At 35.3% G+C, this 22,686-nt stretch overlaps 3 protein-coding genes across 5 annotated transcripts in view; all 3 read right to left on the reverse strand.

The window, feature by feature from the left end:
* The window catches only part of LOC127833740 (uncharacterized), a 58,147-nt gene extending 49,122 nt beyond the window's left edge, over positions 1 to 9,025 (reverse strand). For 2 of the 3 annotated variants that reach the window (XM_052359167.1, XM_052359169.1), the window contains exon 1: positions 8,958 to 9,025. Coding sequence is in view for 1 of the 3 variants with exons in the window: in XM_052359170.1 (XP_052215130.1) it covers positions 5,913 to 6,018; positions 6,269 to 6,482; positions 7,409 to 7,472 (384 nt within the window). In the remaining 2 variants the exon portion in view is untranslated. Of the gene's footprint in view, positions 1 to 4,970; positions 6,019 to 6,268; positions 6,483 to 7,408; positions 7,481 to 8,957 lie in introns of those variants that run through there. The other variant, XM_052359170.1, reaches the window with a different exon arrangement.
* The window catches only part of LOC127833743 (uncharacterized), a 62,639-nt gene extending 43,242 nt beyond the window's left edge, over positions 1 to 19,397 (reverse strand). The window contains exon 1 of the mRNA XM_052359175.1: positions 19,297 to 19,397. The gene's annotated coding sequence lies outside the window, so the exon portion shown is untranslated. The remainder of the gene's footprint in view (positions 1 to 19,296) is intronic.
* Positions 10,466 to 12,952, reverse strand: LOC127833744 (uncharacterized). Its single transcript, XM_052359176.1, has 3 exons — positions 12,885 to 12,952; positions 11,791 to 11,980; positions 10,466 to 10,875 (listed from the first exon to the last, which is right to left on the reverse strand). Exons 1-3 carry the CDS (start codon positions 12,946 to 12,948, stop codon positions 10,770 to 10,772), a joined length of 360 nt encoding a protein of 119 aa, XP_052215136.1. The 5' UTR covers positions 12,949 to 12,952; the 3' UTR covers positions 10,466 to 10,769.
* Positions 19,398 to 22,686: the final 3,289 nt, after the last annotated feature.

Below are 22,686 nucleotides of genomic sequence, written 5' to 3' on the forward strand. Positions count from 1 at the left end.
TTGTCGTATGAAGAGATATAGAAGCGATGACGTCACAAAAATCGATGTAGCAAGGAACAGAGAAAGAGTATCGTATGACGTAATTGACAAGCGAAGACACGATGACGTGAAACAAAATTCTTTCCAGGAGTCTCGGACAAACGGACTCCCGTTAGTGTCAAACACTAATTGTTGCCGTTTCCATTTAAAAATAGACAATTTAGTCATGAAAAAAGATACACAAACTCAATTGTATCCAATTTCATGGAATATTTGTTTAAACGTTCCTGACTTAGTAAACTCACCTAATGGATAAATCACTTACCCATGCTTCATTTATAATATACACGTGATAGATTATCAGCTTCATCATTTGTATTCAATCGATTCACCACCAAAGGGATTTGTTTTTATTCAACAGATAAAAACATTCATCCGAGTACATAATGAAATATTTGTATAAAACACGGTCATCAAAAATGTTCAATTATGATATCAATCATATACAATCAAACAAGTCAATTCATTATAAAAAATAATTGATATGATATTAAATTGTCTGTTGATTCAGAGTGACCGCTGCCATCAACCGGCTAGTTCCGAGATTAAATTACACTAAGCCCAATTTCCATAGAGTCCCATTATGAAACGGGCACCATTTAAGGCATTTGTCTTGTCTTTCCTTAATTTCAGATTGTGCAAGCCTACTATTGAGCTAAAGATGACTATGTCTTCTTCAAAAATGGCAATAACTTATTTTGTCTATAGAACTTCTTAAAAAAGTCCATTCGCCCAAGAGCAAGCACCATCGGAAAACAAGGTGTTGTTAGTGAACAAAAGCATGCTACTTCATTTAACGCATCAAATCATTTATCTTTCAAAGAAGTCCCCAAATTGTTGCAGACACACATAGGATACAGGAAAGAATAACAAATGCCATGTGTGCGATCTCTCATCATCAGCAGCAGGATTACCTTGACCATGAGGGGTCACGTTGGCCAACAAGTCCAGCGTCCAGGTCTTATAGCCGTACAGTGAGATGCAGACTTCGAGCGACTTGTAGACTCTTTACTTGGTGGTTAGCGTATGGAGCTCTTTGTCCGCACCCTGTTCAGTCTGGTCATTGCTGAAGTCGCCATATATATTGTAATTTGGACCTTAGTGGCACTGGTAAAGGGTTGCTCCGAAATACTTGAAAGCTGCAACTTATTCCAGGTTCTCTTGGTTCATGTTGATATATTCACTGGTGTGTTTCGCACTGTTCACTATGGTCTTCGTCTTCTCCGTGCTGACCTCCATAGCATATGATCGTGCTTTTTCATAGAATATGCTGGTGAGGTCTTGGAGTTCACTGCTTTTGCCACTCATGAGGTCAATGTCATCAGAAAACCTTATGTTGGAGATGGGTCTTCCATCGAAGGAGATAGATTCGTGGTGGTTATGAAGGGTCTACTGCATTATCTTGTAAATAATACATATATTTTTGTTTTAATTTTACCCTTCATTAACCTTATTTGGCATTCCACTGTTGACCTTTCATAACGTTCTACATGTAAAATTTAATAGTATTGTCAATTAATTATCGTTAACTCCTATTATGTTTCGTTAAAGGTTATCGAATAATGCAATATAATAATCAGAATAAATAGGATAAATGTTTCAACCTACATTTATGTATGTATATCAAATACTGTTTATTAATCATATCGCAATATTGAACACTTTTCATTTAAATGTTTTCAATATAGTAAACTAACGTTTTTTCAAACAGTACACGAACGTGACACTTGTCATAAGATTGATAAATATCCGTTCAATATATCTACAGAACATTCATGTGAAACCTTAAACCATTTAAGCAATATTTAAAAAAAAGTAGGAAACTAAAATTGAGTGTTTGAAAAGTGCATTCGATGGACAAAAACATTAATTACAACACTTATTCGAAAGTAAATAAATAACTGCTTCAGAGTACACGACAATATTTGAAAGTAACAATGACAAGCCTGCTTTCTTCATTTTAAAATGATATTTTAGTTTAAAACTATTTATTTTTGCTCCATTCCATCGTAAGCCTAAGGCTTACATAAACGCTCTCGAGTCCGTTTCCTTGGCAAAGAACCAGTACTTGGTGTCTTTAAAGAGAATCTAACGAACGCCCCCACGGTGGGGATCGAACCCGTGATCTCCCGGTCGCTAGGCGGACACCATATCCGTTATACCACGGCGACCTCAGTAAAAATTACGTTAAAAAATGCTTACGGCTACGAAATGATTCGAAACGACTGCATTAAGCAGGCGAGGACGATGAACACTCTATTTTCAATAATAATGCGAGGTCAAAATATAACAAACACAAACTTAATTATTATTCCATGCAAAAATAGACTTAGATGAATATGTGTGTGAACTGTCAACCTGGAGAATATACTAGTTATATACAATACACAGACATCGACAGTACACTGCCAATGAGGTCCGAGTTTAATGTTGAAATATCATTTGATTAAGCCACATTTTGTGTGTAAGACTTCTGTGTCATTCTGTGAACTCCATCAAGGAACGATCAGTGTTGCACATAAAAAGAATAAAACGATAAAACTGCTGGACAAGCAAAACCAGGTGGTCAGTGTTATTTAGATGTCTGTCAGACCACAGCAACTGTGTCAGATCTTTCGCTCTGAAACAGCAGTAAATGTATTTAAAAACGCCATAAACGTGGTCAAGTTTTTTGTTTAAATTTATTTTTTATGAAGGATAAAAAGATGCCATTGCCACATTCCGATGCTAGTACTACCAACCCCTATAAATAGCTGTACCTTACGTCAGACATTGCGCTATAAAAGAACACAGTTAGTTTGAAACTGACCGGAAAGCTGTACGAATATACATCAGGTTGTAACGAAAGGACAAATTAAGACCCAGTGGGCATCAAACGTTTTACGAACGTTGCTGAAACGTAATATTAAGGTCGCAACGTCGGCAATCATTACCAAACGTTGCCATAACGTTGCATACAAAACATTACCAAGACGTTTCATCATAACGTTGCAGGGACGTTTCAGAAACTTTGCATTTTGTCGCGACATTAGTAACCACTTCCGAGCGTTTCTGCAACGTTGCACGCGAAACGTCGGTCGAACGTTTGAGAAGGATGTTGCAACAACGTTGATTCTAGGTAATTGTGCACTCTTTTAGCGTCTGCAGTTTTTTTTCTGCAGTTTTCTCCCTAGAAGTCAGTATCGCCGCTAGTTATTTTCCCTTGTATTCAGTATCGCCGCTAGATGGAATGCATACTTTTTTCCTAATAACTATTTTGCTTGTAGGATAAGATAAACACTTGTTAACTATCAATTTGTGAACTTTAAAGGACAGAATATTAAAATGAAAAGAAAAATTCAATTCTTCAAAGTATAATTTTTCTTGCCTATTTTGTGTTATTGTAACATATTTTTATCGATATGCTAAGAAGTATTACAATTAAACACATATAAAAATCGTGTAATCTCGCTTCAAATTTAAAGATGCTTAAGATGAACGTTTACTCAAAATTGCTGGATAAAATAAATTGTTTAAGTTAACAAAATTTGTCGAAACTTTCAAAAGTCGTGGTGGTGTAGTGCAAGAGGTGTCCGCCTAACGATCGAGAGTTGATGGGTTCGATTTCTACTGGGGGCGCATTCTCATTATCACATCCATATACACCAAGTACTGGTCGTCTCAGGAAACGGACTCGACAGTGTCCATATCTGCATATAACACTCGAAAGAGCGGTTAGCAGTGAAAATTTGTGAACATAAATATATATAAAAATATGTAAAATATATTAATTTTAAATTAAAAAATAATGCAACGTTTATAAGCAACCTAAATACAACGTTGCAGCAACATTGGGAAAAAACGTCAGGAAAACTTTCATATACACCATTGTGACAACCAAAGTGCAACGTTTGAATGCAACCTAAATACAACGTTGCAGCAACGTTGGGTGCCCACTGGGGAGTGATCATTTTAATTGCATTTAATAGATTTCAAACAAACTCCGGAATGAATGTAATGAATATATTTATATGAAAGACAGTATTTGTCGTTACATACCATAACTTAAAATAAAATTACGATGTTTTCTATTAATGTCAGTTTTGACGCGTTCTTCGCTGGTTAAACCACACAAGTTTTGAATGGACAGTTCCTTTGCGGTGATCCCAGCATTTCTCATGTATATATGTTATGTCGTGTTGCATGTATAGACCAAAATTGAAAATGCAATTTGTCACGTGCCTTAAATAACATACGGATAATACCTGCTGATGATTTTTTCGGATTTTCATTATTCGTATATATTTACTACATACGCATACAGCTATAACAAACATGCGTTGATAATTAAAACTAAATGTATAATAATAAAAGTTACATTTAATTACTTATAGTGATATAACTCAATTCATTCGTGTGTATCAAAATGTGATGTAGGCCTTACGGGTCAGAAACTGTATATGACGAGTTATGCCAATCATTAGCATCTCACCCTGGCCAGTGATGTTGAACTGCGAAACACAAATGGTGTCCAGATGAAACACGTACATCAGATGCTTATCTGGGCAGGACAGTCCTACACTATCATACAGGTGGGTTGTCAAAACAGGAAGAAGCTGGTTACACTCAAACATGGAGTGAAGATCTTCTTCAAAAATACTTAAAGCAAACAACATTGCGAGAATGTGGGATGGCACACAATCGTGGTGTTTCAAGTTAAATAACTGCATGTGTGGACTTAAAAAGGTATAAGTTGAAACATTATCATTTGAAAATACAATCCATATAAAAATAAGTCATTAATTTATACCACAATATTTCAACTTGTGATTGAAAAATACCTAAAATCATATCCTGGTTTTATTTTTTTAAAGGCCAGACAGTAAAATAGCGCTATATTTTATTTGATCGCCAAATGATTAAATAATATCAAAAGATAACCATAAAATATGTAAGTGTTGTAACGTCATTATTGTTTGATGAAAATATATCAAATGATACTATTTTATGTTTTCGTCCGCTGCTATTTTTGTAAAATACATTAAAAATATGGTGACACAAAAACATTACAACTTTTACAAGTAAAGTTAATTGTTAAATGTATGTTTTGGTTTATATAATTTGACAGTGACATACTTAGTCAAACCGTTCTCAATTCTGGAGTAAGAGTAATGCGAACATGTCACGCAGTTGTTTTGTTCTTCAACTTTACATGCGTATAGTGTACGTGTTTATTTATTTGGATTTTTGTCCCATTTAAGAGTATCACTCTAAATAAACTAAAACACAACACATAAGTATGCCCATAAGTACAAAAATGGTATTTTTCTCGTAACAGCCCCCAATTGTTTCGTTAACTATTGTACGATACATGATTTGTTCCCCACTTATGTAAGTGACAGATATCTTGCAAATATCCATCAATCATTATTCATTTATTTAAATGTTAAGGTATTGAACGAATAGTACGAATGAACCAAAAATGATCGAAAACTTAACATGGAATACAAAACAAACTTAAGTGTTGCAACAACCATTTAGGGTCGGTCGAGTTATCGGGAAAAAAAATTGTTTAGGCCTTAATTAACACAGATCTATTTGAAGCATATGTGACACAGCAAGTGATAAAGACCTTACAACATATTTGGCGATGAATCTCCACACAATAAAACCTAATTTCCCATGTTACATGCAGTGAGTGTACAACCTTTATGATATTTATAGCAATCCTAATTAAACCGATGTACAGTGGTATCTTTCATAAAATTAAGTGTTGTTCTACAAAAGCATCTGTCAATATGTTTTTCCATCTGATATGAAGTCTTAAAATAACCTTTGTTCTTATGTTCTGTAAATGCCGAAAAGGCACGAGAACTTTCGAGTACTGCCGGCAATCACCAGGATCTGTAAGATGTTCCAAATTGTCCCGAGTGGAACATGTAGCCGTGGGGCGGACTTCCGGGACTGAGCGCATACATCGTCGTAGAGCCGTCTGTGGAACTGAAATAACACACACATGCCATATATGGTTGGTGTGCTAGGACTCTGCATCTTTGTTTAACGATTCTTGGATAAATAACAGTTAAGTGCGCCGTTAGAGTGCCGAGGGGGTCAAACGTGGGCAATAATAAGTATTCATTAATCATAGAATTATAATGCTGGCTTTACATGTTTCCGTTGGCAATATCTTAAACGTTTTATTGGGGTATGAAGCTAAAAATGCCCCCAGGGAGCAAAATGAGTTACGAACTTATACGCGTATCCCAGCCCGCCGTCCGACGTCAAGAACACGCGCCCAAACTCCCCAAATGGAACACCTTCCTGTGCACGCGCCATCTCCGTGTTTATCTTGACCTGGCGCCTCTGTTCCGCCAGCTCGCCCATGGTCGCCAGCCGCACAGACATCCGGTTGAGGTTCGACTTTAGTTGATTCATACTGCGGTAGAAGTCCGGTCCCAGTGGCCCTGAAATCAATCGTTAATCTTTAATTATGTAAGACAGTTTATGTGCATAAAAAAAGACAACGCTATGCTGCTCATTAATACTTAATTACGATATACACTAAAGTACCACTGAAGAATATATTCATATGACAAGATTTGAATGATTAAGTGATTTTTAGATTTGCGAAAGAATAGGTTGATAAACAGATGGCTGCATAGTAGCTTTTTGAATTGTATACCTTTATTTATGAAATGATTTATTTACATATCGGTCTAATGACTTGAACATTTATCATTCTCGTTTGACATCCAGATGTGTACTGTTTCAATTGGGCGCATACAGTTTGCAAATTTTTAGATATAATTGGAAAACTGCTTTATATTATTGTTATTATGATCATTATTTTTATTATTATTATTATTATTATTATTATTATTATTATTATTATTATTATTATTATTATTATTATTATTATTATCATTATTATTATTATTATTATTATTATTATTATTATTTTATTTTATTATTGTTATAATAAATATTGTTATAATTTTCTTTTTCTTTTTTTTACCACATTTACATAGCGCCCTTTTCATACCGTATGTGCGTTCAAAGGCGCTTTACATTTTTTTTAATTATGTATCTCGATCGTATAAATATTCGTGTAGTAATTGTCATTCTTTGGCAATATTCCAAACTCACGTTCATTTTGGTATGGATGACAACCATTGCATGACAGCCATGTAATATTTGCATGAGAGATGATTTATTTTTACAACAAAAAACGAAATAACTTGTCATCAACAAAACATAACGTGGTGGTAAACAATATTAATTAATAACAAAAAAAAAACACTTCGTTTGTTAACGCTGGTAAAACACATACTAAGTACATTACAATCTGTGTCTGACAACATCCTGAAAGGACGCTCGAGCTTGTACTTACACTGTCCTTGAGACCCGCAGACGAGTGTGCTTGTCATAGCTAACCATAGACAGACACGTGACATCTTGTAATCTAAACGAATAAACAGCATAAACAATTCATTCTACATTCCCAACTCCTACGCATTGGCCGTACTTTACTATTGTCCGACATGTTGTGTCAAGTTTAAAGTCTTAGGAGTTGAAGGTCGACCGTTTCATACCGGTCAAACCACAATCAAATCGCTATCAAAAGCATACATGTTTGACGGTTTTTTCTATTATCGAAATCGGACAAATATATTCTTATGCTTGCTTAAAAGGACATATCGACGGCATTTTTCATAAATATAGCCAGGACTTAAAGCAATTTCATATCTTCAAACTTAATACTATTTGTTAGCAATCTAAAACGATATATACTTTCTGACTCTGTTATTATGAAATTGGAACTCATGCATACGAAATCGCGCAGTGCTGTCATATTAACAACAGTGCCACTATCTGTATTTGGAGAATATGCGCATAATGATATTTCATGAATGACGATTATAATACAACAGCAACAACAACAACAACAACAACAACAACAACTACTACTTCTACTACTACTACTACTACTACTACTACTACTACTACTACTACTATTAGTTCTACTACTACTACTACTACTACTACTACTACTACCACTTCTACTACCACTACTACTACCACCAGCACAAAAACAGTTTAATTAAACACATTAAAGGGGTCTTTTCACAGATTTTGGCATTTTTTAAATTATTCATTAAATGCTTTATATTGATAAATGTAAACATTGGATCGTAAAAGCTCCAGTAAAAAATCAAGAATAAAATTAAAAAAAGGAAAAGAACATTGCCCGGAGCAGGTTTCAAATCAGTGACCCCTGGAGTCCTGCCAGAGTCCTGAAGTGAAAACGCTTTAGCCTACTGAGCTATTCCGCCGAGTACAAATATTTAACGTATTTTATACCTTATATAAGCAATCTTCGTAGTTTCACAAAATTTAACGACAAAAACAGAGCTCTCCAAATTATTCAATCGTTTCGCGTTGCAACGCTTTATAAGTTTTAGGTTTTAAAATCGTCAAAAGATGCATATAATGGCTATATTAGACCATGGTAAATGTTCAGTATTACTGTTTCCTCACAAATATCATAACTAAAACGAAAATTTGCGAATCTGAAACAACTTTTTTCAATTTTGTCAATTAACCAAAGCGTGAAAAGATCCCTTTAAGTGTTGTTAATAAATATTTTGTCTTAAGATATATACATATCACCCCTCATTATGCAAAAAGGTACCATGTGACGTTGAAATTAGAAGTCACGTGGTACCTTTATGCGATATGATATAACCAATGTATAAAATTAGCACAGAGCGAAGTTTTTTGTATATATAATATATAAGCGATAATTACACAATTTTACGTCTCGTCACAAGTTTTACATACTTCACTTAAAATGAACGCACAGCGTTAATCTTCGACACAAAAACAATACAAAAATATCATTGTACTCCAATGATTAAATGAAGTAAATACAGACAGACCTTCGTTTATCCTACAGATTCACCACTTAAGCGACGGCGACGTTAACGCACATAAGAATGTAGCTGCGGTGACGTTGTCCGTTATATATAGGCTCCATATGAACCAGAGTGTAACGTTTCTTTTTCAAGGTAAAGATTACATTGCACAAAGAGTGAAACATGTTTGGGGCCTTGATGTTGTTTATAGGATTACTTAATACGTTCATCATTTAGCAATATTTAAACATGTAAAATAGAAATGTGGCCATGGGATAAAACTAACCCCGCTCATTTCGACTGGTCGAAATATATTTTTTGCACACATAAACGGGGGTAAGGCCTGGAGCGCGTGAATGCGGTTGTCTGAAAGTGCAAAATTATCTTTTTATTCAGTTTTTTTAACAAACATTCATATGCAAGCATGATGATATATCGTTATAGATACAGCAGTCCATTTGGTCCGAATTTATTAAAATATTCAAATGCTATATTCGGGATTCGTACCAATGTAAAGGTTGAAATATAACATGTTACATAACGTATAACACAAACAATATACAAAATAATCGTATGACGTGTGTCTGATTTAAATAATAGAATTTAATTATGCCCCGTTTGAGATTTATTTTCATGTAAATCTTAAAAAATCTTTAAATACGTGTTTTTCAACAGATTTGATCTTTTCATGTGTCGATGTAATGATATGATGCTTAGAAAGACCCCTGTTTTCAGGGTTTAGATGTTATGATTTTTAGACATGTTTGTATAGAAATATGAGTTTTTTATGTAAATGTATTGAAAATCTGGTACAATATCACCTGGTGCTTACGATGTCTTGTACTGCACATCTGGTATGCTTGTCCGAGATGTTGATGCGAGTTTTGATATAGACGTTCGTCTCTAAATTTGCGATTTTTTTATTGTTTTGAGACGTTGATATAATTTATACAATACATACAGATGTGTGTGGTAGGTATTTATACATCAGCGTTATGAAACTCGATAACACGTTAAGTCGGACAATACATGGTAAAACATTCAAACAATAATTCCAATTAAAGCGGTGAAGCCTCGTTTGGTGCAACTGATACAACGTTACTGACAACGTGCCATAACATACTGTCAAAGACGATACCATATTTAGCAAGGGCAACAAATAGAACGGACGCGTACTTCAATGCATTTGAAAATATGTAAATGTATTTTTATTGCTTAAAAATCAAGCTTTGATTCTGCTTCTAAATAAGAGCGTCAGAGACCAATCCGACCGCAGATACGTGTTAACTGTTGTCTGGCATGAAATTCTTACAACTCATATTTGGACGCATGCTGTTTTATTTTTCACTTTTCTAAATAGCTAATTGCGTTTGTATAAACACTGAAAAAAGTTTAGATGAAGCCTACCTTTGTTTGAAACATATTTATTACTAAGTTATATAACATAAAACAAATGAGACATATATTAGTAATTTATTAATATATACTATCTACATAATTTATTATATATATTTAAGATATATGTTGTTACTATGTGTTTTCCCAATATTGTTTTAACTGTTTCTTGAAGAAGATAAGTCCATAAAATCGATTTGAATTCGTTTTATCAAATAACTAAGCACACTAACTTAAGGCCTTATAATAACTCTTCAGGCGGTGGAAGATAATGCAGAAAAAAAATACAATATTTTACAAGTAAAACTTCACAGCTGTGTTGAATTTAATGCAACAATACACATACATTATGCAATTTACACTCAGAAGCACTCTATTTTCGGATTTTTCGAAAGAAATTAATTGCAGAAAAGCGCGAGAGCTGCCGAGGACTGACGAACATCACCAGGAGCTGAAGGAGTTTCCGGAAGGTCCCGAGTGGTACATGTAGCCGTGTGGAGGGCTTCCGGGGCTCAGCGAGTACAGCGTCATAGAGCCGTCCGTGCAACTGAAAGAACAAAAAATAAGTTCTTAGAAAACGGGACTTAACGCATGAGCCTAGAGTGTCGTCCCAGATTAGCCGAAGTTGTCCGCTCAGCTTTATCAGGGACTACATCTTCCGCTTTATTGGAATTCGTGGAGAAGAAGTAACTTCTTAGCGAAACTCCAGTATAGGCGGGAAGTTTTGAAATGATAAGCCTTTGCAGGTGTTTTCGTTTAATAATGCATTTTATCATCAATTTCAGAGATGCAAATTTTCTGGAGCGCATGCGCGAATAAAGCATTCTAATTGACTTTTCTTCAAACTATGATATTTCTAAGCATAACCTCAAACATTTAATTGTATGCTACTGAACATTGTTAACATTGATATGTTTTCATTATCAATTGAATGCATGTTATGTTTTCTAGTTCTCACTAAACTCAGACAAATGTCGTTTTTTTAACACATATATTGAACACTCAGGCTTTTTTATTGAAGAGTTTATATTTTATATTGATTTGAAATTTATGTCGGATTGATTTTTATAAAAGAGAAAAAGAACTGAACAAAAATGTTAAAAGCAATGTATTCCTTACAGTTCTCGTTTGGGTGAATTGTATCTAGAACATCAGTCTTATTTCAGGTAGACGTGTTGTGTGGGTAACTGGGCTTAGTGCAGTTCCAGAGATTACAACGGGGCTTAAATCGTGCGATTTGAATTGTTATTTTGTTTAACGTCTCTGGCAGAAAAAGCAACAACAACCAAGAGTGTATTGGGGAAGGAGGGGGGGGGGATCGGAATGAAAGTACTAGCATTTACTAAACACAGGAAATAACTTTTTCTCTAAAATGTTATCGTTGAAACTACCATGAAACTATTGAACGTTCATCATGTTGATGAAACCCCAGCTTTTCACTAAGTACAATCAAGTGACGTACTTGTAAACGTATCCCAGCCCGCCATCCGACGTGGTAAACACGCGCCCTTCCCCGAACGGAAACCCATTCTGCGCACGCGCCATGTCGGCGTCAATCTTGACCTGGTGCCTTTTTGCGTCCTCCGTCACCTTCCGGTTGATGTTAGACTTGAGTTGACTCATTCTGTAGTAGAAATCAGGTCCCAGTGGCCCTGAAATCAATCAACTGTAAAATATTAGCTTCACTCTGAAAAAAACGGGGCTTAATGCATATGCGTGTGGTAAGTGTCGTCATAGATAAAAGATTTAATGTCGTTTTTCCAGATTAGCTAATCTGGGACGACACATTCTGCTTTTATGGTTTCTATGGAAATATCTTCTTAGCGAAAATCCTGTTAAAGCGGAAAGTGTCGTCCCAGATAAGCACTAGGACTGCAACGGCTAACCTATTAAGACGAATCTTAACTTACATGCATGAAGCTGAGTATTCAGAAAAAAGAGGCCCCTTTTTTATTCACTTTAAAAACAAATTTGACAGTTCTCGCGTTAAAGAGACACCATAATTTTGCTTAGTGCAACATACGTTATTTAACATTAAACTGAGTTTGTTATTGTCGACAATTTTTATATTTGAACTTATTGCTAGATGGGTTGATTTAATAATAAAAGCATGGAGGAATATATAGGTTTATCGAAATATGGTAAATGGTTGCTCGGTTGCTTGTCAGATAATTTGAATTACTGAATTACTGATTTCATTGTTTCAGAATGGTTATGTCGTTTTATAACCAATACTTTAACTATGGTAATGACAAATGTTCAATTTTCTTAACTCATTACTTTATTTTCTATGTTCGTATGTGAATCGTACAATATTCTTACATGAATATGTTATTATCTAACAAGCCCCGTTTATTTGATATGCGTGACAAACATGTATTGTTAAATGCGAGATGGTTTATTTTAAACAAAATAAAAACGAAGTAGTAAAACCAACGCAACGTGGTCGTAAACATTATGATAAAACACAAAAACCTGCATTTACAAACAGCGCTGGCGAGACGCTACATGCTGAGCAGCGCAACATGCTGAACCAAAGCTGAAGTTTGTACTTACACTGGCCATGAGTACCGCATACGAATGCGCATGTCAGACCAAGCATGAAGCAGACGCGCGACATCTTGTAATCTGGAAACAACAATAAAACATAGGAACCTCGCTTTGAAAAAGAACGGGGCTAAATGCATGTGCGTTAAGTGTCGTCCAAGATTAGCTTGTGCAGTCCGCACCGGCTATTATGGACGACACTTTTTGGCGTTGATGATATTTTGGGATTGAATGAAGTATCTTGCTGACGAAAATCTAGTCGAGTCGGAAAGTGTCGTTCCTAATTATCCTGTAAGAACTGAACAGGCTAATCTGGGACGACAGTTTACGCAAAAGCATTAATCCCCGTTTTCTCAAAGCGCAACTCATCTTATAATAAGCGTCATTTCATACTCCAACGCACTGAATAGTATTCCCATGCGTTATGTATGGTTTGTCGCCAAATAAGATCAAGGTCGAAATTTTGTAAAACAATCAACATAATTATTTATGAACGGTTTTGTCATTCGCCGTTTAAAATTTCTTAAAGGGGAATATCGAATAAACTACTACTACTACTACTACTACTACTACTACTACTACTACTACTACTACTACTACTACTACTACTACTACTACTACAACTACTACTAGTACTACTACTTACTACTACTACTCTACTACTACTACTACTACTACTACTACTACTACTACGACTACTACTACTACTACGACTTACTACGAAGACTACGACTACTACTTACGACTACTACGACTACTACTACTACGACTACTACTACGACTACTACTACGACTACTACTACTACTCTCCTCCTCCTCTTCCTCCCTCCTCCTCCCTGCGACTACGACTACTACTACTACTACGACGACAACGACGACTACTACTTCTACTACGGCTACGACTACTACTACGACTACGACTACTACGACGACTACTACTACGACTACTACTACTACGACTACTACTACTACGACTACTACTACTACTACGACTACTACTACTACTACGCCTCCTCCTCTACTACTACTACTACTACTACTACTACTACTACGACTACTACTACTACTACTACTACTACTACTACTACTACTACTACTACTACTACTACTACTACTACTACTACTACTACTACTACTACTACTACTACTACTACTACTACTACTACTACTACTACTACTACTACTACTACTACTACTACTACTACTACTATACTACTACTACTACTACTACTACTACTACTACTACTACTACTACTTACTACTACTACTACTACTACTACTACTACTACTACTACTACTACTACTGCTACTACTACTAACTTCTACTACTGACTACTACTACTACTACTGCTACTACTACTACGACTACTACTACTACTACTACTACTCTACTACTACTACTACTACTACTACTACTACTACTACTACTACTTACTACTACTACTACTACTACTACTACTACTACTACTACTCCTACTACTACTACTACTACTACTACAACAACTACTACTACTTCTAATACAACTACCGCTATTGCTACTGCTACTGCTACTACGTCATGTCATATCTATGTATAAAATATTTCATAATAAACGTAATATCCACGAGCAGCGGAAATCAAGCGCCAACACAATCCAAAAAAATAACAGAACAAAAAAACAAAATCTTATGGAATTTAAACAATAAAAACAGACCTTTTTGTTATAGACTGTTAGAAGAATGCGGCTGCAGTGACGTTGTTAATAATACTAATGGTGAGCACAATTTGCAAGACCAGTAAAATACTCAAGTACGCCTGCGCAATAAGATCAAAACACATTGCTTAAAAGTTGCACGTTGACGATGTACATATATAAATAAATGTATGAAAGGCAATTATGATGAACATTCGTATAAGGATATAATGTTAGCCTCTTAAGCCATCATGCTGATTGCGTAGATTACACTAGGATTTAACGGTCAATGCACTTGTTTACGTTGATATGTGGTGACAGCTGACAATGTCTGTCACTAAGAACATCCTGAGAAACCTCTGCGTTGTGTGCAGACAGAATAAATACATTAATTATTTTAATAATATTGTAAAAAAAACATTATTCCTTTGATAATTTGAACACTTTTTATTCGCATTTAAATAAAAGACAAGCATAAGTGTTGCATGTAATTTAGTGTTAATTGAATATTGAATAATGTAATATCATACATAAAAGTATCTTAAACAACACTTGCTATATTTATAACGACTACGTCGAAAACCCATAAAAAGTTACACAAACGGGGATTGAACCAGCATTCTTTCGATTTAAACGCTTTCACCTCACCGGCATATTGCCCAAATACCCAGGCCGCAACGTCAATGTTATAAACCATTTCTTAGGACAGTTTTTGTGTATTAAACATCTATCCATTTTATCGTTTAAGCACAACAAGAACGCTTTTAATGAGAATTAATTATTATCCCACAGAGTATGTTCCTTTTGTTATTTAAATTTCCAATGCAGAAACATTTCAAAGAGTAAAACACTGTTTGAGGTATTCATGTTGTTTATTATAATAAGAAATACGTTTATGATTAAACACTATTTTGACGTGTGAACTAGACATGCGTCTATATGAAAAGACTGCACCAACCCATTTAGACGTGTCGAACGATTGATTGTGCAAACGCGTAGTACGGACATACGTACACGAACGCAAGTACGGACATAGTTAATCAAAAGGGCCTGCAAAATGCTGTTTAGTTCAGTTCATTAATTAACATTTCTGCTTGATTATGTTTGCTTAACTATTTCAACTTGTTTTAAAAATCTCAACGCTTTGAAGCTTTTTAGTTCAGACTATTTACAGTGGTCTTTCCTGCTCTTTGAATCGAATATGAAAGCAACGTCTGCAGTTATCTGCATTAACTGCCCTTTTTGTAAACAATTCTATAATTAAAACAGACTACCTCCATACATTGATTTCACTGGTTCCTACGCTAGTAACAGCCGTGCGGTGTTTGAAAGCGAAGGCTGTGTAATTGTACTATACCTTACATCCAGTCAAGAATAACAAATAATACATAAGATCAGATCGTATTCGTGAAGACATCGGACTCGTTTCCTATGAAAACTCTGCCTTCATAACACTCCACAGTGTTTGAGAACTTAATCTTTTCCCCCATATATGAAGCGAATTGAAAATGTTTTTTGCAACCAGCATAAAACCAGAACAGCCTGCGAGTAACTCGCAGTCTGTTCAGGTTTTATCCTATTTACTGCTCATCAGTATCTAAGGGTTGGAAATGAAACCTTTAAAGGTTAATCTAGAAAGAAAGGTATTTTATTGAATGTAACTTTCTAAGAGACTTCACATGCGTCAAAATGCGTATCTAAGTGGTAAAGGGATAACATTTGTTTCACTAGTGGGGCTATATGTTAGCCATTTGTCCGTTCGGGCGTCCGTAAAACTGAACCGTACAGAAACTGTTTCGTACACAGTATTCTTTGCGTTCAAGATTTAAGTGTTCCCCAGAGAACGGCCATATCAAAGTATTAAAATAGTAAACAAGATGGCCCGATGTAATTCGCTCGAGACCCGAAGGAACAAACCTTTTCAATGCAGCTTTTGTGATATTTGTGTAATAAATGTGGTGCCTGACTTTATTTTAACCGGAACCATTTTTTAATTCGGTTGAGAAAGCATAAGAAGAAATGTTGTGATAAAGTTTAATGCTGACTGCGCAAAATCTTGTAACTTCTAAAATAAAGAAAACTGAAACGCCCCTGCAGCCATGTTTGTCAATGGACCGAAAACATTTTCGTGAAATTGCCAAGGCATCATAACAACGAATGTTCTGAGCAAGTTAAAAGAAGATTGAATAAAAATTATAACTTCGAGTCATCAGAAAAATTCAAAAGGAAAACTGTCCGGCCTCCAAGTGACCTTTTCTACGACAGATAACAATTATTGAATTCCGCCGATGTATCATTACTGCAGAGTGTTAACAAGGTTTCAAAATATCCTCATACGGGAAATGCGCCACCCCTTGTTGCTCATGTTTTTCAATGGACCTGAACGAAATTAAGAAAGATATAATTATAATAAATGTTCTGAGAAAGTTTGAAAATGAGAGAACCAAGAATGGAACTTTGGAAGGGGCCTTTTCACGTTTTGGTAAATTGACAAAATTGAAAAAAGCAGTTTCATATTCGCAAATTTTCGTTTTAGTTATGATATTTGTGAGGAAACCGCAATACTGAACATTTACCATGCTCTTAAATAGCCTTTATATGCATCTTTTGACGATTTAAAAACCTGAAAATTATAAAACGTTGCAACGCGAAACGATTAAATAATTTGGAGAGTATTGTTGTTGTCGTTATATTTTGTGAAACTACGAGGATCGCTTATATCAAGTATAAATACATCCGTCAATGTATAGGAAGGATGACCGATAGGTCTAGTGCGTAGAGTTTTTAATATAATATAAAGCATATAATGACAAACTTCAAAACATGCCAAAATCTGTGAAAAGGCCCCTTTGAGACTCGAACGATTGTTGGTGCAAGCGCGTACGGACACACGAACACAGGTACGAACATAGGTAAGCATAAGGGCCTGTAAATTGCTGTTTTGTTCAGTTCATTTATTAACATTTCTGCTTGATTATGTTTTCTTAATTATTTCAACTTGTTTTTAATTTTTCAACGCGTTGAAGCATCTAGGTTCAGACTGTTTGTATAGTGTTCTTTCCTGCTTTTTAGTCGAATGTCACAGCAACGCATGTTGTTATCGGCATAACTGCCCTTTTTGTAAACAATTCTATAATTGAAACAGGCTACCTCCATAAATTGATTTCAATGGTCCCGACGCTAGTAACAGCCCCGCGGTGTTTGAAAGCGAATGCTGTTTAAATTTAATTGTATTTAACTAACATAAAGTCAATAATGAAACAAAATAAATAACATCATATTGTATTCGTGAAGACATCAGACTGGTTTCCTATGAAAGCTCTGCCTTCATAACACTCCACGACGTTTTTGCGTCCGTTGTTGCGCTTGTGGGGAAATATGTTGCCGTTTGTCCGTTCGTGCGCCCGGAAAACTGAACCGTACACAAACTGTTTCGTGTTTTAGATTTAATTGTTCTCCAGAGAACGGCCATGTCAAAGTTTTAAAATAGTAAACAAGATGGCCCGATGTAATTCGCCCGAGACCCGAAGGAACAAACCTTTTCAATGCAGTTTTGTGATATTTGTGTAATAAATGTGGTACCTGACTTTATTTTAACCCGAAACCATTTTTGAATTCGGATAAGAAAGCATAAGAAGAAATGTTGTGATAAAGTTTAATGCTAACTGGGCAAAAACTTGTAACTTCTAAAATAAAGAAAACTGAAACGCCATGCAGCCATGTTTTTCAATGGACTGAAAACAGTTTCTTGGAATGGCTTAGGCATCATAACAACGAATGTTCTGAGCAGGTTAAAAGAAGATTGGATAAAAAATGTAACTTCGAGTCATCAGAAGGTTTGATTATGGAAAACTGTCCGGCCTCCTGATGACCTTTTCTACGACAAAGAATAATTTTTGAATTCCGCCGATGTATTATTAGTGCAGAGTGTTAACAAGGTTTCAAAATATCCGCATAAGGAAAATGCGCCACCCCCTGGTGTCCAAGTTTTTCAATTGACCTGAACGAAATTAAGGACGATATACTAAGAATAAATTTTCTGAGCAAATTTGAAAATGACTGAACCAAGAATGGGACTTGTAAGGGTTACAAAGGTTTGTCTAAAGACGTATAAGGCAACCTTCGCCGCCCCATGGCAGCTTTATTTTTCAAGGGTTCCAGAGACTTTTACTAATCGTCCAAGAAACAATTAGAACAAATGTTTCGACAAAGTTTATACAGCTTGGACAAAACATGCAACTTATATAGTGTTAACAAGCTTGTTCTTTAATTTGACCTACTTTTTGACATCGTTTGCCTCAGTTTTGAATTCGACTTTGAACACATCTTCTTGTCCCCATTTATTGCATAGCTCCTCTGTAGCATCGACGCCAGAGGACTATTCGACGAGTCTTGGGCCTGGGCAGAACCCGTATTTTGGTGTCTTTGGGGAGATTAGTCTTATGAGCAAAGTTTCATAAAGATAAGGCCAGAATTGACGACTGACAAGGCACTATGCATGACGAACAACGAACAAGTGAGGTGAGTTAAACAGTAGTTAAAATTGCTTAGCTAATTATGATATCACAGATTTATATGTGAAGCTTTTATACTAAAAGTGTTATCTATGTAGTGTTCAACTGCAAACATTTCATATTTCTACTCATAGATGACATATTTACAAACAAACAAACACTGAAAAAATGTATGCAGAATTAATTTGTCACAAACATGGATGAAGTACAATGTAAAGCAGAAATTATACCAACCGAAAATATTTGAATACCAAGTAAGATTCCCCTGCACACTGATCCGGTTTTAAACTGGTAAATGTTCTAAAGCCTGTACTGTATTAGTTAAAACTACGTACACATCATCCTTTGATCCCCCCACCTCAACTCTCAGTTCCAGATGGCGCATGCATGCAGCTTAACTGGCTTGTCTCCGATTAAAGTTTGCAACCATAAGTGGATAATAACATTCCTTGAAATAGCCTTGCTGCATATTATGTGCTTTGCTTATAATAACTTCCATTAATTGATTGACGTTTTGTGTGATGTCCTCTTTAGAGAACACCAGTAATTCACCATGATCTTAAAAAAATTGGCATTTATTTTATCAAGTTAAGTTTCAGTTATTTGACAAGTCCTACTGCAATCTTTTTTCACTGATGGTAATTTAATATAGGCTATAAAAAAGAAACATATGATGATTCATCAAATGTTATCATCATTACAAATGGTATAATATTTAACATTCATTTTTCTTGTCTTACCATAGGCGGTTTGAGGGACGATTACAGATATGGAGAGATGTCCTCTTTTTCAGTATGTCACATTTTCCATCCAGCTTTCATCTGACGGCCTCCACCGCAATCTCCACTAGCGTGACCTGTAGCACTGTTTTGCATAGTGAGTATTGCCAGTCGACGTGTACAAACCAAGTCAGCATTCTTCGTTTGACTGTAGCTGGGAGAGATTATTGGGGGCCGACAAGTGTAGGTCTTGTGTTTCATGTAGAAGATGCAGAGCCGTTTTTGAAGATACTCGAGTTCAAATGCCTGTATTCTGCATTCTGTGTATGCATGAAGCGTCCTGTTCTCGCAGCCATACAGTAGGATGGAAACTACGAGGGAAGCTGATTGAGCTGCTTGTTTACAATCTGCTCACTCTGACTATCGCTCCCATCGCCATGGCAACTCTTACTCGGACCATAGCTGTACTGGTGGCATCCAGGGACAGGGTTGCTCCCTAGTACCAGTAGCTGGTCACCTCTTCTAGCTTTTCGCCATTCATGTTGATATCTCCACTGGTGTTTTTTTATGCTATTCACCATGATCTTTGACTTCTTGGTTGTTACTTCCATCCCATATGCACCTGCCCTGTCAGAGTATGTTTGTAATGTCTTGGACTTCATTGCTAGAAGCCCACATGAGGTTAATGTCATCAGCGAATCTCATGTTGGAGATGGGTGTGTCTCCGATAGAGATGGAGGTGTGGTGGTCATGGAGAATACCCTGTATTATCTTTTCAATGAAATGGTTAAACAATGCAGGAGCAAGTAGCCATCCTTTACTGACGCCCACTGATGTCCTGAAACGGCCACCCAACAGTCTATTGAGAAGTTTTAGGATGACTTGCACTAGCACTACGTTAATGTTGAACCCTTTCATAACCTGCTATTAACCATCATGAAACATGCGATCAAAAGCTTTCTTAAAGTCAATTTAATTGTGGATTTTTTATGAAGGAAGTGTTAAACAAAATAAATGTAAGGAAACATCTAAGAATAATGACTTTGTCATAATCCCATATGAACAAGAGTAAAGGTAGAACCTAGGAATTGCCCAAGATGCCAATTAAACGCACACATCAGTTTTGACCTTTTGACCTTGAACCATAAGGATAGACCACATGGAAATCGTAATCCATTCACCAAATGTATTGACAACAGAAGTTCCCATTTTGATAATTGTACTTTGAATTAGATATTGACCTTGGCCTACACTTAAGGTTCATTCTGTTTCATTAAGCCAACTATTTGTTCCAATTAGTTTGAAAATTATTTAAACCTAGGAAACACCATAGAACATACAAGTAAAACGCTGTTTTTGACCACTACCGTCAGTAATAAGCTTGTACGGACCTGGTTTGTAATCTAGCACATGAAAATAAAAGCTGTAAAGTTGAGGTTATCACTTGAACCCCTTATAATGAAAAGTTTATGAATGAATAGTACATACAATTTCATAACAAGAGAGTTCTAATGCGCTCAACTGAGTCTTGAAGGACCTAAACAACTACAAATGTGACTTCTTGACGGTAAACAAGGTTTTGTTGTAACCGTAGTAGGAAACTTGCCCGGCCACTTGGTTGCAATGTATTCAACAGATTGCAATCATTATTGGATGTTATGCTCAGGTGAGCTTAAAAACTAAGATTTTGTTGTGTTGATTAAAACCAATACATATTGATGGTGTTATGCTATATTACTTTTTAACAAGCAACAAAACATGAACAATTTGTTAACAGAGTAATAGGTGTTTCTTTTTAATGCACAACAAAGTCTTTGTTTGAAATTATCTTCCAACCATTTCGCTACTACATTTCAACTTTATTTTGGAGTCGGATCTTCTACTCTTGGAGGCATTAATGCACGTCCTTTTACAAGCTCACAAAGCTTCAATAGTGTTTTGTTTTTGAGACATGATGGTATAGATGAAACACAAACAGTCTTAAAACATGTTACATTTAATCAGTTAAAACCTTACAGTAAAACACAACAACATACATGTTTATAATATTTCCAGCATTAATATCATACATGTTTAACACACTAATTTATAGCCCTGGAATTATGTTTAAATTGGATAATTAAAGGCAAATTACTGTTCCATTGTTGCAGTCTTTGTATGTAAGATGTGAAACTACAAACAAATTCAATAAACTAAAGAGTACCAGTACATCACAGCCAAATTTATTAAGAAATGCTAATATGAAAGCATCAACAAAAGCTGTTTATGTTGCAATCAGTGCAAAAAACAACAGTGTGAAAATAATAGAATTTTGCTGGAAAATATGTTAAATCCTTATTTATTGGCAAGTTTTATTGTTTCTTAATCAAGTATCTAAAACAAAGAGCCCATTTAAAACTGTATATTGTGTTTATTTTAAGTGTATATATTTAAGTGATGTTCTGGGCAAACTTTCTCAGAGCTCATCTAATATTCTTATAAAAAGACAATTCCAGGGAAGCATTTAATGTATTATATCTATAATTCTACCTTTAAAACCAACCCAAAAACTAACAACAACATATACTAAAAACAGTAATTTTAAACACATATCACACAATCAGATTGTAAAATTCTAAAGGAACTGTAAATGACATTGACAAATCTAACTAAGTCATTATAAACCGATTTTTCTTCTAATTTATACCACAAGTAACTAATTATAATCTATATGCATCTTGGCAAAGATAAAACATAGTATCATTCATGAGGATGACCTATTATATATGCAGTTTATTTATATGAACGTATTTATATAATCCATGTTACAAAATTAAAAGTAGATTAATTATATGGTATACATAAAAAAGTACAATTCGTTATATTGATTGTAAAATAAAGATTTTAAACCTTAATTTAAAACATG

Source organism: Dreissena polymorpha, chromosome 6, assembly GCF_020536995.1.
Source record: "Dreissena polymorpha isolate Duluth1 chromosome 6, UMN_Dpol_1.0, whole genome shotgun sequence".
In the NCBI taxonomy this organism is placed as follows: Eukaryota; Metazoa; Mollusca; class Bivalvia; order Myida; family Dreissenidae; genus Dreissena; species Dreissena polymorpha.

Bases quoted from the DNA above. Each gene is read 5' to 3' on its own strand.
- LOC127833744 (XM_052359176.1), bottom strand. From the start codon at position 12,948: ATGTCGCGCGTCTGCTTCATGCTTGGTCTGACATGCGCATTCGTATGC. The intron at 11,981-12,884 runs GTAAGTACAAAC...GATTGATTTCAG, and splicing joins ATGCGGTACTCATGGCCAGT to GGCCACTGGGACCTGATTTC. The intron at 10,876-11,790 runs GTACGTCACTTG...TTGTTCTTTCAG, and splicing joins GGGCTGGGATACGTTTACAA to TTGCACGGACGGCTCTATGA.